Here is a 15,465-nt window from a genome sequence, read left to right on the forward strand (position 1 = left end):
TCGAAAAACTGGAGAAAGTTATGATTTTTGACTGAAAATAATCAATTTTATAGCTGAAAATATCAAGTTTTGGCTGAAAATTGTCGATTTTTTGCTGAAAATGGTCAATTTTTGGTTGAAAATGATGGATTTTTGGCTTAAAAAGATCAATTTTTGGGTGAAAATTGTCAATTTTCAGCGAAAACGCATAATTTAAAATTGTCAATTTTTGGCTGAAAATCACATTTAAAACCGGCTGTATAGGTGGAACTGCTTCCAGGTCCAAAATCATGCTGAAAATTATCTGAAATTGCTTTAAATCCGTCAATTTTCTTTATTTTCAGCCGATTTTTTTTTACAAAATCTGAAATTTTCAGGTAGATTCTTCCGTTTTCTTCTCAAGAATAAGAAGACGTCAGCCGAGAACTTGAATATCGATTCATCTCACCAAGAGAGATGAGTAAACTACCTGATATCGGAAGCGATATGAATCAAGATGTACGATTTTTTTCAGCAATTTTCGACTGAAAATGTGGAAAAATTGATTTTTCTTCACGAATTTCCGATGATTTTCAGCTATGCTAGGCAAAAATTTACTGAAAATTACAAATTTCGAGTCGAAAATGGGATTTTTATGTCAAAAATAAGAAAAATCGACAATTTTCGAATGGAAATGACTGAAAAATTGAAGATTTCTCATGAATTTCAGTCAAAAACCATAAATTTTTGTTTCAAGCGAACACATAAAATAGTAGATTTCTCAGTGGGGAAAACTGAAAATGTCAAAAATAGAAGTTTTATTCAGAAATGAATGAAAATCAATTTCAAATCATTCGGGAATCGAAGAGACGTTACAGTAATCAATAAATCATTAAAAATGCTCAAAAAACTGTCTGAAAATTGCTCGAAAATGGTCAAAATGTCCTTCCTGGCCGAACTTTTTTCAGTTGTGTTTCTAGGCCACCGCTTTAAAACACAACTGAAAAAAGTTCGGCCAGGAAGGACATTTTGACCATTTTCGAGCAATTTTCAGACAGTTTTTTGAGCATTTTTAAAGATTTATAGATTACTGTAACGTCTCTTCGATTCCCGAATGATTTGAAATTGATTTTCATTCATTTCTGAATAAAACTTCTATTTTTGACATTTTCAGTTTTCCCCACTGAGAAATCTACTATTTTATGTGTTCGCTTGAAACAAAAATTTATGGTTTTTGGCTGAAATTCATCAAAAATCTTCAATTTTTCAGTTATTTCAATCGAAAATTGTCGATTTTTCTTATTTTTGACATAAAAATCCCATTTTCGACTCGAAATTCGTAATTTTCAGTCAATTTTCTGCCTTGCATAGCTGAAAATCATCGGAAATTCGTGAAAAATCGATTTTTTTTTCGTCATTTTATTTTAGTTCAAATTGTCAATTTTGAGTGAAAACACTTCTTATTGGCTGAAACTGGTCAATTTATGACTGGAAATGGTTAATTTTTGGCTGAAAATAACCGATTTTTGGCTGGAAATGGTCTATTTTCAGTGAAAACTCATATTTTTGGGTGAAAATTGTCAATTTTGGACGAAAATTGTTAATTTTCAGTTGAAATGATAAATTTTTGACTGAAAATGATAGATTTTTAGCTGAAATTATCGATTTTTGGCTGAAAATTATCGATTTTTGGCTGAAAATGATCGATTTTTGCCTGAAAATTATCCATTTTTGGCTGAAAATGATCGATTTTCGACTGAAAATGATCGATTTTCGACTGAAAATGATCGATTTTCGACTGAAAATGATCGATTTTCGACTGAAAATGATCGATTTTCGGGTGAAAATGATCAATTTTAGCTGAAAAATCATAGGAAATTTGTGATTTTTTCTGATTTTCAGCCAAAAAATCTATTTTTATATCGATTTTTTCAGGAAAAAGACTACGCCGAGTACATTGGAGTCGGCGTAGCCCATCATAAGCCACCGGCGAAAAAGATGCGACTAACGACGTCATCTGTATCGTCACTCATCGTGAATTCAGAAGTCAATCAGGAGCCGAAGAGTATCGACGTCTTCGCAAGTTCTCAACCGTCGAATGATGGATACGAAACGTGTCGAGAATCGATTGAAGATGAGGAAACGAGTGGAAATTTGACTGAAAATACTCAAAAATTGGCTGAAAATGGTCAATTTTTTGCTGAAAATGGTCAATTTTTGCTGAAAATGGTCCAGAAATCGAATCAGAATGCGTCGACGACTCGCAAGAAGTCGAATCCGAGGGTTCTATGGAAATCGGAGAGGTTTTCGATGAAACAGAGATTTATGAGGCTGAAAAACGAGGAATAGCTGCTGAAAACAAGCAAAATGAGTCGAATTCGAGTCAAGAGGATGAGGAAGTGCTGAAAGAGATGGAAATCGAGATGAAGACGGCAGAAGAGGTGTGGAAATTGGGGAATTGCGGTGAAAATTGGCTGAAAATCGTGGAAATTGACCGAAAATAACCCAAAAATGAGATTTTTGCTGAAAATTGGCTGAAAATCGGCTGAAATCGTCAGAATCGACCTAGAAATGAGATTGTATGCTGAAAATCAGCTAAAATAGCTCAATTTGACTGAAAATTGGCTGAAAAATCGTCAAAATTGACCTAAAATCATCGAAATGAGATTTTTGCTGAAAATTGGCGGCTGAAAATCGGCTGAAAATCGTCAGAATCGACCCAGAAATGAGTTTTATGCTTAAAATCGGCTGAAATAGTCAAAATGCGTCCAGATGTCTTTTTGACTGAAAATCAGCCTAAGATTGATTTTTGACGCTAAAATCGTGAAAATTGGCTGAAAAATCGGTCAATAATTGGTTAAAAATCGTGAAAATTGACCGAAAATAATCCAAAAAATGAGATTTTTTGCTAAAAATTAGCTGAAAATTTTCAAAATTGGCGCTGAAAACCGGTCATTTTCAGCCGTTTTTCTTCAATTTTCAGCCAAAAAACTCCCAAATTTTAGTTTAATAACTATTTGTCTGTCTGTGTATCCCACTATCCCACCCCCGCATGCCACCATCTGTAATTTCCAGAATTCTCTCCAAAAGTCACCGTCATCTCAAGACATTTTCGACTACGAATCAGTCAAAATTCCACAGATTATTCTTGAGGATTCAGAATCCACTGACGTCGTCAGAAATAACGAGGAAGAAGAGGAGACGATGGAAGTAGATGAAAAAGAAGAAGACGTCAATGAGGCTGACGATGTTCGGATGGAGAGTCACGAAGAGGTTGGAGCTGCTGGAAAAACGAGATTTCGCGCTGAAAATTGCAGATTTTGAGTGAAAATTTCAGAAAAATGCATGAATATCGGAGTTTTAAGTCGAAAATTTCAGAAAAATCGGCTGAAAATTGCAGATTTTTGAGTGGAAATTTCAGAAAAATGCATGAATATCGGAGTTTTAAGTCGAAATTTCAGAAAAATCGGCTGAAAATTGCAGATTTTTGAGTGAAAATTTCAGAAAAATGCATGAATATCGGAGTTTTAAGTCGAAATTCCAGAAAAATCGGCTGAAATTGGAGATTTTTGAGTGGAAATTTCAGAAAAATGCATGAATATCGGAGTTTTAAGTCGAAATTTCAGAAAAATCGGCTGAAAATTGCATGGGAATGGAGAAATTCATGTTTTTACATTAAAAAAATTAGAAAATTAGGCAATTTTGAGTCAGAAAATGTTGAAAAATGAGTTTTTTAGCAGTTTTCACTCGAAATTCCCGGAAAATTCGGCTTTTAGACTGAAATATGCGGTTTTTTTGGCTGAAAATTACCGATTTTCAGCCTAAAAATGGTCTGGCGCACCTTTGACGCTTTTAATGCGAAAATTGAGCTTCAAAACTGAACACGCGTCAAAGGCGCGCCAGTTTATAAATATAAATTCGGAACTTGGGACATCTGGAGTCCGGAGAGACGGTTTCATTTTAGAAACGCGTCAAAGGTGCGCTAGACAAGATTTGGGGAGTCTGGCGTACCTTTAGCGCGTACTTGACCGATTTAAAAAACAAGAAAATTTAAGAAAACTAAATAAGAAAAATTCAAAAAAAATGTTGTGCAGTTTTTCAGTTTTCATAAGATTTTAAACTGAAATTTGGGGTTTTTGGGCTGAAAATTACCGATTTTCAGCCTAAAAATGGTCTGAAATTTAAGAAAACTGGCACAGTGCCAAGCAGATGGTCACACCGAAATATTCATGTTAACCATGTTGTTTTATGTCGAAAAAATCAAATTTTCGAGCTAAAATTCAATTTTGTGTGGAAAATTTGAATTTTCTAGTCATTTTTGACATGAGACAATCGAAAAAATGACTAGAAAATCAAGTTTTGGGCTGAAAATTGCAGATTTTTAGTCCGAAATTTCAGTTTTTGAGACAAAAAATCCAATTTTTGAGTCAAAAATCTTATTTCAGATGAATACAGAAGTCGTCGTCGTAGCAGAAGAAGACGAAGACGTCGAAGAACAGGAAAGTGAGACGAAATCAGAGAGTTTGTGCCGAAAGAAGATAGAACGTGTCTCGTTGGAACCGGTTAGTCGACGAAAATCGACAAAAAATGAAAATTTTTGGCTGAAAATCCTCAAAAATCGAAGTTTTTGATGGAAAAAATGGCGATTTTTGACAGATTTTTAGCAAAAATCTGGAAATCAATTGAAAAATTTCAGTTTTTCAAGTGAAAATCGTAAAAATATCAAGTCTGGCGCACCTGTGACGCGTTGAGCCCAATTTTCTATTAGGAAAAGCGTCGAAGGTGCGCCAGACACATTTTAGAATCGAATTTCCGGGATTTTCAACAGATAATTGAGCAAACTATCGATTTTTGACTCGAAAATTATAGAAAAATGCAAAAATGTCGAGTCTGGCGCACCTTTGACGCGTTGAGCCCAATTTTTTCGATTAGTAAAAGCGTCGAAGGCGCGCCAGACACATTTAGAATCGAATTTCCGGATTTTCAGTGATTTTCAACCATTTTCTGTTGAAAATCCGTCAAAAATCACATTTTTTTTCGCTTTTTCCCTTAAAAATCGTCTGAAAATCGTCTGAAAAAATTTTCCAGAATTCTGGCGATGAAGCCGAAGAGATCGTCTTATCAGAAGACGATGAGAAATCAGAAGACGTGAAGGCTGCTCCAGAAGACAAAAAGCCCACGACGACGTCACCCGTTGCTCCGAAGCCTAAACCGGCTCCACGTCCCCGTCCAGACAATAAATATCTCATATTCAAACCGGATTTCCAGTCGCCGAATTGCAATCCGAAAACGAATTACAGATACTGTGAAGTGAATGAGATGCAGAAGCAGGCAGAATGTGAGAATTGGCTGAAAATTGATTGAAAAATGACTGAAAATTGAGGTTTTTGGCTGAAAACTCACCGAAAAATGATTGAAAACGCACATTTTTTGCTCAAAATTGTTAAGTTCTGGCTGAAAATATGGATTTTTGACTGATAACTAATAGAAAAATGACTGAAAAATCGAAATTTTGAGTCAAAAATGTGATTTTTCGAGCTAAAAATATAATTTTGAATCTGAAAATGACTGAAATTATGGGTTTTGGCTGAAAACTGATCGATAAATGATTGAAAATCGTGTTTTTTTCTCTGAAAATTGTTTGAGGAATCGCTGAAAATAGAGGTTTTTCACTGAAAACAGCAAGAAAATGACTGAAATTAAGATTTTCGCTGAAAATTCATTGTAAAATGACTGAAAATATGGCTTCTATCTGAAAATTTGGTCAAAAAGGAGATTTTCAGAATCAAAAACATGATTTTGAATCTGAAAATGACTGAAAACTGATCGATAAATGGCTGAAAATCGGGTTTTGGCTGGAAACTGATAGAAAAAATGACTGAAAAATGGAATTTTTGAGCTAAAAACATGATTTTGAATCTGAAAATGACTGAAATTAAGGGTTTTGGCTGAAAATTGATCGATAAATGGCTGAAAATATGGTTTTTGGCTGAAATTTTTGTCGAAAATGAGATTTTTAAGCTAAAAACATGGTTTTTTCAAAATTATCAATGAAAAATTACAGTTTTCGGATGATGAAAAAAGAGATTTTTTGGTTATTTCTAGCCAAAAACTTCATCTCTGGGTTTTATAGTCATAGATTCGTTTTAAACCTGAGATTTCAGCGATTTCCACCGGAAAATGAGCCAGTTGACTGAAAATCGGCATTTTCAGCCAGAAATTGACTATTTTCAATGAGGTTTTCAGCCTAAAATGAGCATTTTTCAGCTCAAAATCCCATTTTCAGTCCAAATTTCACCTTGAAAACCATAAATCTCTAATTTCTTACAGTTTACCGATCTGAAATAGAACGTGTCATCATCAATCAGGATAAATACAGTAAGAAGACATGGGTAAGAAGCTCTGCCCCCTCCTTGAAACTCCGCCCCTAATCTAGTAATTTCAGAGAGATTTGCCGAATCCAAGATACGAGATGTACAAGAATTTACTGACTGGATACGCGAGAGAGAATCGATACAAAACGGACTGTTTGATGTTGTTCAGTGTAAGTTTTCGAAATGATTCAGAGGGTTTTTGACTGAAAATGATCGATTTTTAGTGAAAACTTATATTTTTGACTGAAAATGGTTCATTTTTGCTTGAAAATTGAAAATTTTTGCTGAAAATACATATTTATGGCTGAAAATGAGCAAATTTTGACTGAAAATAATCGATTTTTGACTGAAAATAGTCAAATTTTGGCTGAAAACGATCAAATTTTGACTGAAAATAGTCAAATTTTGGCTGAAAATAGTCAAATTTTGGCTGAAAACGATCAAATTTTGACTGAAAATAGTCAAATTTTGACTGAAAATAGTCGATTTTCGGCTGGAAATGGACTATTTATCTGTCGAAAACCCAGAAATATGAGTCTGGCGCACCTTTGACGCTTCCAAATCAAAAATTGAGGCTCACAACTGAGAACGCGTCAAAGGTGCGAAAATATATATTTATGGTTGAAAATGACCAAATTTTGACTGAAAATAATCGATTTTTTGCTGAAAATACTCGATTCTCGGCTGGAAATGGGCTATTTTCAGTGAAAACTCATATTTTCAGTGCAAACTCATATTTTTGGCTGAAAACGATCAATTTTTGACTGGAAATAGTCAAATTTTGACTGAAAAATGATCGATTTTCAGTGAAAACTCATATTTTTTGACTGAAAATTGAAAAATTTTGCTGAAAATACATATTTATGGCTGAAAATGACCAAATTTTGACTGAAAATAATCGATTTTCGGCTGAAATGCACCACTTTATCTGTCGAAGTTCCGAAAATCGACTCTAATTTGAGTCTGGCGCACCTTTGACGCTTTTCCTAATCGAAAATTGAGGCTTAGAACTGAAAACGCGTCACAGGTGCGCCAGACTTAACATTTTTACGATTTTCACTTGAAAAACTGAAATTTTTCAATTAATTTCCAGATTTTCGGTCTGAAATTCAATTTTCTATAATTTTCTAGTCAGGAGCTGAAAATACTCGATTCTCGGCTGGAAATGGTCTATTTTCAGCATACTTGTCAAATGAGGGGCCGGCCCCGGGCCCGGCCCGGCCCCTGGGGCCGGGCCGGGCCGGGCCTGAAAAGCTTCGGCCCGGGCCCGGCCCCTCAGGCCCCTCTTTTCAGGGATATGGGATTTTTGAGAAAAATTTTCAAATTTTTCCCAAAAATTCAATTTTTCCTCATGAAAAATTTCCCAATTTACTCGTTTTTTATACTTTTTTCACGATGATTTAGTATATTTTTCGAAAGATTGACTGAATTTTTCAGCGAGACGCCTCCGGCAATAAAAAACTCTGAGGTCAAATCTGATTTTTTTCCCAGAATAATCTGTGTGTTTTCGTGAGTTCATTTCCATATCGAAAGAATATAAAAATTCGGTCGAAACCCCGCAGAGATCAAGCGGCGAAACAGTTTGGGCATTTCTGTAGCCATGGAAGAAAACAATAAAAAAATGGCGAAAGTAATTATGTTATAAAACTTGAAAAAAATTCTTTGAAAATTTTCTTTCGATATGAAAATGAATTCAGACACACATACATTATTCTATGAAAAAGTCAAAGTTGAACTTAGTCCATCTTTACTCAAATTCGAAAAAAAAATTTGAAAAAAATTTGAAAAAAAAATTCCCTCCAAAAGACGGGCCTGAGGGGCCGGGCCGGGCCGGCCATGGCCGGGCCGGGCTTGGGCCGGGCCGGGCCGGGCCGGGCCTGAAGTTTTGAAAAAAAAGCCCGGCCCGGCCCGGCCCGGCCCGGCCCTTGACAAGTATGATTTTCAGTGAAAACTCATATTTTTGCCTGAAAATGAGCCGGTTTTGGCTGAAAATAGTCAATTTTTTGTTTAAAAACTGTCATTTTTAACTGAAAAATGATAGATTTTAACCAAAAAATGGTTCATTTTTGCTGAAAATTCTGAAATTTGTAGGGCCTGATCCACGATATGTGCGGAATGACAGTCTATCATCCATTCCCGGCGCTCTTTGGATATTTCTCGAAATACGAATCGTATCAAGGAAACGATCGATACGCGTTGGATCAATTCGGACGAGTCGTACAGATTGCGTTGTCTGGTTATCAGTTGTTGCCAGAGGTACGGTTTATAGAAGAAAATGAGCAAAAATTACGGATTTTTTAGTGGAAAATTCGCATTTTTTGATGAAAAATAGGTCTATCTGTGTTTCCGAGTGTCCAGATGTCCGTTTTACACTGAAAAATTGCTGAAAATTGTGATTTTTCAGTGGAAAATTGACAATTTTGAGAATTTCTGTGTGTCTGTCCATCCGGATGTCCATTTTGAGCTGAAAATGAGCGAAAATTACAGATTTTTTAGTGGAAAATTCGCATTTTTTGATGAAAAATAGGTCTATCTGTGTTTCCGTGCGTCCAAATGTCCGTTTTAACTGGAAAATCGCTAAAAATTAGACATTTTCTGTGTGTCTGTTCGTCCGGATGTCTATTTTGAACTGGAAATGAGCGACAATAACGGATTTTTGATGAAAAATAGGTCTATCTGTGTTTCCGTGCGTCCAGATGCCCATTTTAACTGGAAAATTGCTGAAAATTGTGATTTTTCAGTGGAAAATTGACAATTTTGAGAATTTCTGTGTGTCTGTTCGTCCGGATGTCCATTTTGAGCTGAAAATGAGTGAAAATTACAGATTTTTGGTTTTTAGGTAGAAAATTCGCATTTTTTGATGTAAAATAGGTCTATCTGTGTTTCCGAGTGTCCAGATGTCCGTTTTAACTGGAAAATCGCTGAAAATTGAGATTTTTCAATGAAAAATGAGGTTTTTTTCAGCGTATCTACTGTCTGATGGGCCAAGTTGAATCGGCTACACTCTCCCATCGACAGTGTGCTGCTCTCATCGCCAGAATGTTCTTCACCTCAACTGCTCCCAACTTTTTGGGGTTAGTTTCAGACATTTTTTGGCTGAAAATGGTTTATTTTGAGCTTAAAATTACCGAATTTGGCTGAAAATTGTCGATTTTTCATCCAAACGGGACTTTTCGAGAAAAATTTGTACATTTTGGCTTAAAATTGTCATTTTATGACCGAAAATCATTTATTTCTGACTGAAAATTCTCATTTTGAGGTTTTTTCAGGTTTGACCTAAAAGTGGTTATTTTGACCGAAAATCATTGATTCTTACTTAAATTGACCGAATTTTAGTCTGAAAATTTTCATTTTTGAGGTTTTCTGACTGAAAATGACCAACTTCTGGATGAAATACGCTCAATTTTTGCCGATTTGTATCATTTTCCAATGTGAATATCGTGGATTTTGTCAATTTTTCAGCCAAAAATCACCGATTTCTAGCTGAAAATTACCATTTTTCGCAAGGAATGGGTAGTTTTCAACCGAATATCACTGATTGCTCGGGCAAAATGATTGATTTCAGACTAAAAATGCTCATATCTTGTGGTTTTTGACTGAAATTGACCGATTCTGGGCTTAAAATCTTCATTTTTAGTCAATTTTTCATCAAAACTGGCCAATTTTAGTCTGAAAATTGCTCTTTTTGCCGTAAAACTCCTAATTTCCAGAATACTGAACTCTCACTCGCCGGTTGCCGTTGAAAAACTCCGTTTCCTTTTCGCCTACTTCGATCGAATCTCGGCGAATCCACCCCAGGGAGTCGTCAGTTTCAGACGAATCAGCAGAGACGAGGAACTATTGAGAACAACGAAATGGAGAGAGAGAAAATTCCAGAAACTTCCAGAAGTGACGATGATTGACGACGAGAGAATTGAACAGACGACACAGTGCACGCAAGTTGATTTTGCAAAACGCATTTCTCGGTGGAGGAGTGACGAAAGAGGGATCTGTTCAGGTTAGAACAGTTTTGGGGACACATTCTGACACTTCTAGAAGGATATGACACATCCGGGCAGTTACAATTCGTCACAGTTGCGAAATTTCCAACTTTTTTCCGAAAATTCGGCTCTAAAATGTGTCTGGCGCACCTTTGACGCTTCCAAATCGAAAATTAGGCTCAACGCGTCAAAGGTGCGCCAGCCCGATTTGTTTGGCTGAAAACGCGCCAAATGAGCGCCAGACTCGACATTTTTGCATTTTTCTATAATTTTCGAGTCAAAAGTCGATATTTTGGCTGAAAATGGTCAATTATCAAAAAAAAAAATGCAGAAAGCTGATGGAAAAGTTGAAGGCAAAAGATGTCAGAATTAGTAAGGAAATGTTGGAAAAAAACGATATTTTGGGCTGAAAATACCGTCGAAAATCCGAAAATTCGACTCTACAATGTGTCTGGCGCACCTTTGACGCTTCTAGATCGAAAATGGGGGCTCAACGCGTAAAAGGTGCGCCAGGGCGATTTGGTTTTTTGAAAACGCGCCAAATCAGCGCCAGACTCGACATTTTTGTGATTTTCACTTGAAAATCTGAACATTATCTACTTTATTCAATTGATTTCCAGATTTTTCAGCTAATTTTTAATTTTCGAGTCAAAAAATCGATTTTCGGGTTGAAAAAGATCAATAATCGGTCGAAAATCCGGAAATTCTGATTTGAAATATATCTGGCGCACCTTTGACGCTTCTAAATCGAAAATTGAGGCTCAAAATTGAGAATGCGTCAAAGGTGCGCCTGCGCAATCTGTTTGTCTGGAAACGCGCCAAATGAGCGCCAGCCTCGACATTTTGGCATTTTTCTATAATTTTCGAGTCAAAAGTCGATATTTTTGGCTGAAAATTCCGGAAATTTAGCTTAGCTTTAAGATGTGTCTGGCGCACCTTTGACGCTTCCTAAACGAAAAATGGGGGGCTCCACGCGTAAAAGGTGCTCCATGAGTCTGGCGTACCTTTAGCACGATTTGTTTGTTTGAAAACGCGCCAAATGAGCGCCAGTCTCGGCATTTTTTGCTAACTTATCTAAGTTTTTTTCAGGAAGAAATACGATTCCTGATGTGTCCAGAGATGATTGTCGGAATGCTATTGAGCAAGACAGCAATGCACAACACAGAATCATTCTCAATCATCGGTGCATATGTATACAGTTCGTACGACGGATACGGTAAGTGATTATGAGATCGAAAACTACATTTTTAGCTGAAAATTCATATTTTATGGTTGAAAAATGCGATTTTCAGCCGAAAATTGCATTTCTGAGAGGATTTTTCAGTAAAAACTGAATTTTCAGACTAAAAATTGAATTTTCAATCCGAAACTCCGGCTGAAAATGAGATTTTCAGTCATAAAACTCATTAAAACATTTTTTGAAGAAAAAAGCAATTTTCAGTCTGAAATTGAGCGATACCTCTTATTTAGTAGTAAAAATCTTATTTTTGAGATATTTTTCCCGCTAAAAACACGATTTTCAGCTCAAAAATTGATTTTTTTGAAACAAATTTTGCTGAAAATCCGATCTTATGCTCAAAAAACCGGTTTTTAGCCTAAAAATTGCATTTCGAATCCTAAATCTTAATTTTTCTTAGAAAAATGACATTTTCGAGAGTTTTCATAGTTTTTTACAATAAAAATCTTTTTTTTTCAATACTTTTCCAGCTGAAAACACGATTTTCTGTCGAAAAATTGCATTTTTACTAAAAATTTGCTAAAAAATACGATTTTCAGCTCAGATCTGCACTTTTGATAGATTTATCTAGTAAGAATGCGAAAATATGTATTTTTTGACTTAAAATTTGCCCTTTCAATCCGAAAACCATATTTTTTCTTGAAAAATGAAATTTTCAAAGTTTTTTCCTCTAAAAACGTGATTTTCAGACAAAAATATTGCTGAAAATACGATTTTCACCTCACAAATCAGCAATTTTCAAATAATTTCAGGAAAATCACTGAAATGGAAGCCATTGCAACCGGAAGACGCCGATCAGAACGACACGTCTCTACGTGATAAATACGGACGTCTTCCAGTCGAAACGATTGCAATCGATGCGATTCAATACAATCGATGGAATGCATTAAGAGAACAAGTCGACGGAGAGAATATCATTCGAGAGATTCTCAAAGCAATCACCGGATTCACGGCTCAAGACGGACGCCCGTTCGAGACGGTTCCGATTCGGACGGGATGGTGGGGGTGTGGAGCATTCGGAGGGTGTAAACAGATGAAATGTAAGGGGACGCTTATTTTGAGGTGTTTTTGACGGAAAAAATGGGTTTTCAGGTCTGAAAATGAAGTATTTGAGGTCGTTTTGATTGGAAAAATGGGGCTCTGAGCTAAAATTTGGCTTCGAAATGTGTCTGGCTCACCTTTGACGCTTCCAAATCGAAAATTGGGCTCAACGCGTCAAAGGTGCCAGGCTCGATATTTTTTGCAATTTTCACTTGAAAAGCTGAAAATTTTCAACATTTTTTAGCTAAAAATTGAAATTTATGTAATTTTTAAGTAAAAATCGTTGATATGGGCTGAAAATGCTCCATTTGTCTGTCGAAAATCCCGGAAATTCGATTCTAAAATGTGTCTGGCGCACCTCTGACGCTTTCAATTCGAAAATTGAGCTTCAAAACTGAAAACGCGTCAAAAGCGCGCCAGTGCAAGCCGATGAAATGTAAAAGCCTTTTTTTGAGGTGTTTTCGACGGAAAAAGGGTTTTTATGCTGAAAAATGAGATTAAAAGCCATTTTTGATCTGAAAATGGAATTTTTGAGGTCATTTTGACTGGAAAAATGAGTTTTTATGCTAAAATTCGGCTCTGAAATGTGTCTGGCGCACCTTTGACGCGTTTAATGTGAAGATGGAGCTCCAAAATTGAAAACGCGTCAAAGGCGCGCCAGTTTATAAATATAAAATCGGAAATTGGGTCAACTGGAGCCCGGAGAGACGGTTTCATTTTAGAAACGCGTCAAACGTGCGCCAGACAAGATTTAGAGAGTCTGGCGTACCTTTAGCGCGTAGTTGACCGATTTTCAATTCAAAACGCGTGAAAGGTGCGCCAGTCGCACTATTTTCGACGTTTTGAGGCTGAAAACTGAGCTTTTTACCCTATTTTTCTCACTGAATATTCATTTTTCTTCAATTTTCAGTCATGATCCAAGTGGTCGCCGCCGGATACGCTCGCCGTCCCCTCCAATTCTGTACATTTGGAGAGACGAAGCTCTCGGAGCAATGCAGAAAGCTGATGGAAAAGTTGAAGGCCAAAGATGTCAGGATTGGTAAGGAAATGTTGGAAAAATCATTGATTTTGGGCTGAAAATTCGAAAATTTGACTCTGAAATGTGTCTGGCGCACCTTCGACGCTCAAAACTGAAAACGCGCCAAAGGTACGCCAGACTCGACATTTTTTTGCAATTTTCACTTGAAAATCGATTTTCGGTCTGAAAATGATAAATTATCGGTCGAAAATCCGGAAATTTTATACTAAAATGTGTCTGGCGCACCTTCGACGCTTTTCCTAATCGAAAATTGAGGCAACGCGTCACAGGTGCGCCAGACTTGATATTTTTACGATTTTCACTTGAAAAACTGAAATTTTTCAATTGATTTCAAGATTTTTAGCTGAAAATCGAATTTTCTATAATTTTCGAGTCAAGAAATCGATATTCGGGCTAAAAATGCTCAATTATCTGCCGAAACTCCCGAACATTCAGATTTCAAATCTGCCTGGCGCACCTTTGACGCGAGTTGTTTGTCTGAAATCGCGCCAAATGAGCGCCAGCCTCGACATTTTTTGCGATTTTCACTTGAAAATCTGAAAATTTTCAACATTTTTCAGCTGAAAATACACTTTTCGAGTGAAAAAATCGATTTTCGGTTAAAAAATGCTTGAAAATTCAACATTTTCAGTCGATTTCCAGCCAAATCTCAATTTCCAGGCGCTCTCTTCGGAATTCTCAGAAGGCTCGATGCGCTGCCGACACTCACCGACAGTACCGTCTTTGATTACATCTCCACGACGATCAGCGATCCCGGATGGAAGCAAGCCACGCCTCCCGTCCAGCATCAAGTACAGTAATCCAGGAGGCTCCGCCCAGTTTTCTGGTCATTTTTCTGTTAAATTTGAGCCATTTCCCCCCGTATTCTATGCTAGGCTCCGCCCACTTGTTTCTGGCGTTTTTTTCTGTTTAATTCGAGTATTTTTGTTAAGCTCCGCCCCTTTTCCCCAATTTTATATCCCAAGCTCCGCCCACATTTAATTTCGTTTTTTTCTGTAAAATTTGAGCCATTTTCCCGTATTTTATGCTAAGCCCCGCCCTCTTTCACCGTATTTCCCATTTCAAGCTCCGCCCACTTTTTGGCCTATTGTCGAAATAAAAAAGTGATACCCAGGTGTTTGCGGACTTAATGCAAAATTATTAAAATTAGCATTGAGTCCGCAAACACCGGGTATCACTTTTTTTTATTTCGACAATATTTTTCTGTTAAATTTAAACCATTTTCCCGTATTTATGATAAGCCCCGCCCCTTTTTTCCCTATTTTCCCCGGAAGCTCCGCCCCTTCTCATCGTATTTCTTTTTCCAAGCTCCGCCCACTTCTTCTGGAGTTTTTCTATTGAATTTGAGCCGTTTTCCCGTATTCTATACTAGGCTCCGCCCCCCATTTCTTCGCTTTTTGTCTTTTCAAAGATAGGCCACGCCCCCTTTTTTTCTTTATTTCCCTCTTTGACTCCGCCCCCTCTATCTTTCCGGTATTCTCTACATAATTCATAATGATCTCTGTCTGGCCCCGCCCCCAGTTTTCTCTCTATTTTTTCTGTTTTATACGTATTTTCGATATTTTTGGGACTACTTTTTTCATTTAATTATGATAATGATGATGTACATGAAATTTCCAGTGTCCCCCACTTAAATTTTCGGTTTTTTTTGTTGTGATTTTTGGCAGAAACGCGCCTCCGACACGCCTCATGATCTGAAATTGTGAATTTCGAATTTCAGATCAATTTTTTTTACTAAAATGACGCAATAAACTTCGACAAACAGCTCAAAAATCATTCAAAAACTCGAAAGTTTTTTCAAAAAAGTCCGCGTGACGGTGTTTGCGTACAATGCGT

General features: G+C 36.7%; 1 protein-coding gene across 1 annotated transcript; it reads left to right on the forward strand.

Moving 5' to 3' along the window:
* Positions 1–435: 435 nt before the first annotated feature.
* Positions 436–14,429, forward strand: GCK72_016039 (uncharacterized protein; the record flags this gene model as incomplete). Its single annotated transcript, XM_053731283.1, has 15 exons — positions 436–477; positions 1,894–2,146; positions 2,194–2,399; positions 3,034–3,231; positions 4,404–4,520; positions 5,047–5,296; positions 6,289–6,350; positions 6,404–6,502; positions 8,424–8,588; positions 9,297–9,406; positions 10,043–10,271; positions 11,402–11,528; positions 12,302–12,589; positions 13,501–13,629; positions 14,290–14,429. The coding sequence occupies 15 exons, from the start codon at positions 436–438 to the stop codon at positions 14,427–14,429; spliced, it is 2,415 nt and encodes an 804-aa protein (XP_053586055.1).
* Between the last annotated feature and the right edge of the window lie 1,036 nt (positions 14,430–15,465).

Source organism: Caenorhabditis remanei, chromosome IV (assembly GCF_010183535.1).
Source record: "Caenorhabditis remanei strain PX506 chromosome IV, whole genome shotgun sequence".
NCBI classification, from domain to species: Eukaryota; Metazoa; Nematoda; class Chromadorea; order Rhabditida; family Rhabditidae; genus Caenorhabditis; species Caenorhabditis remanei.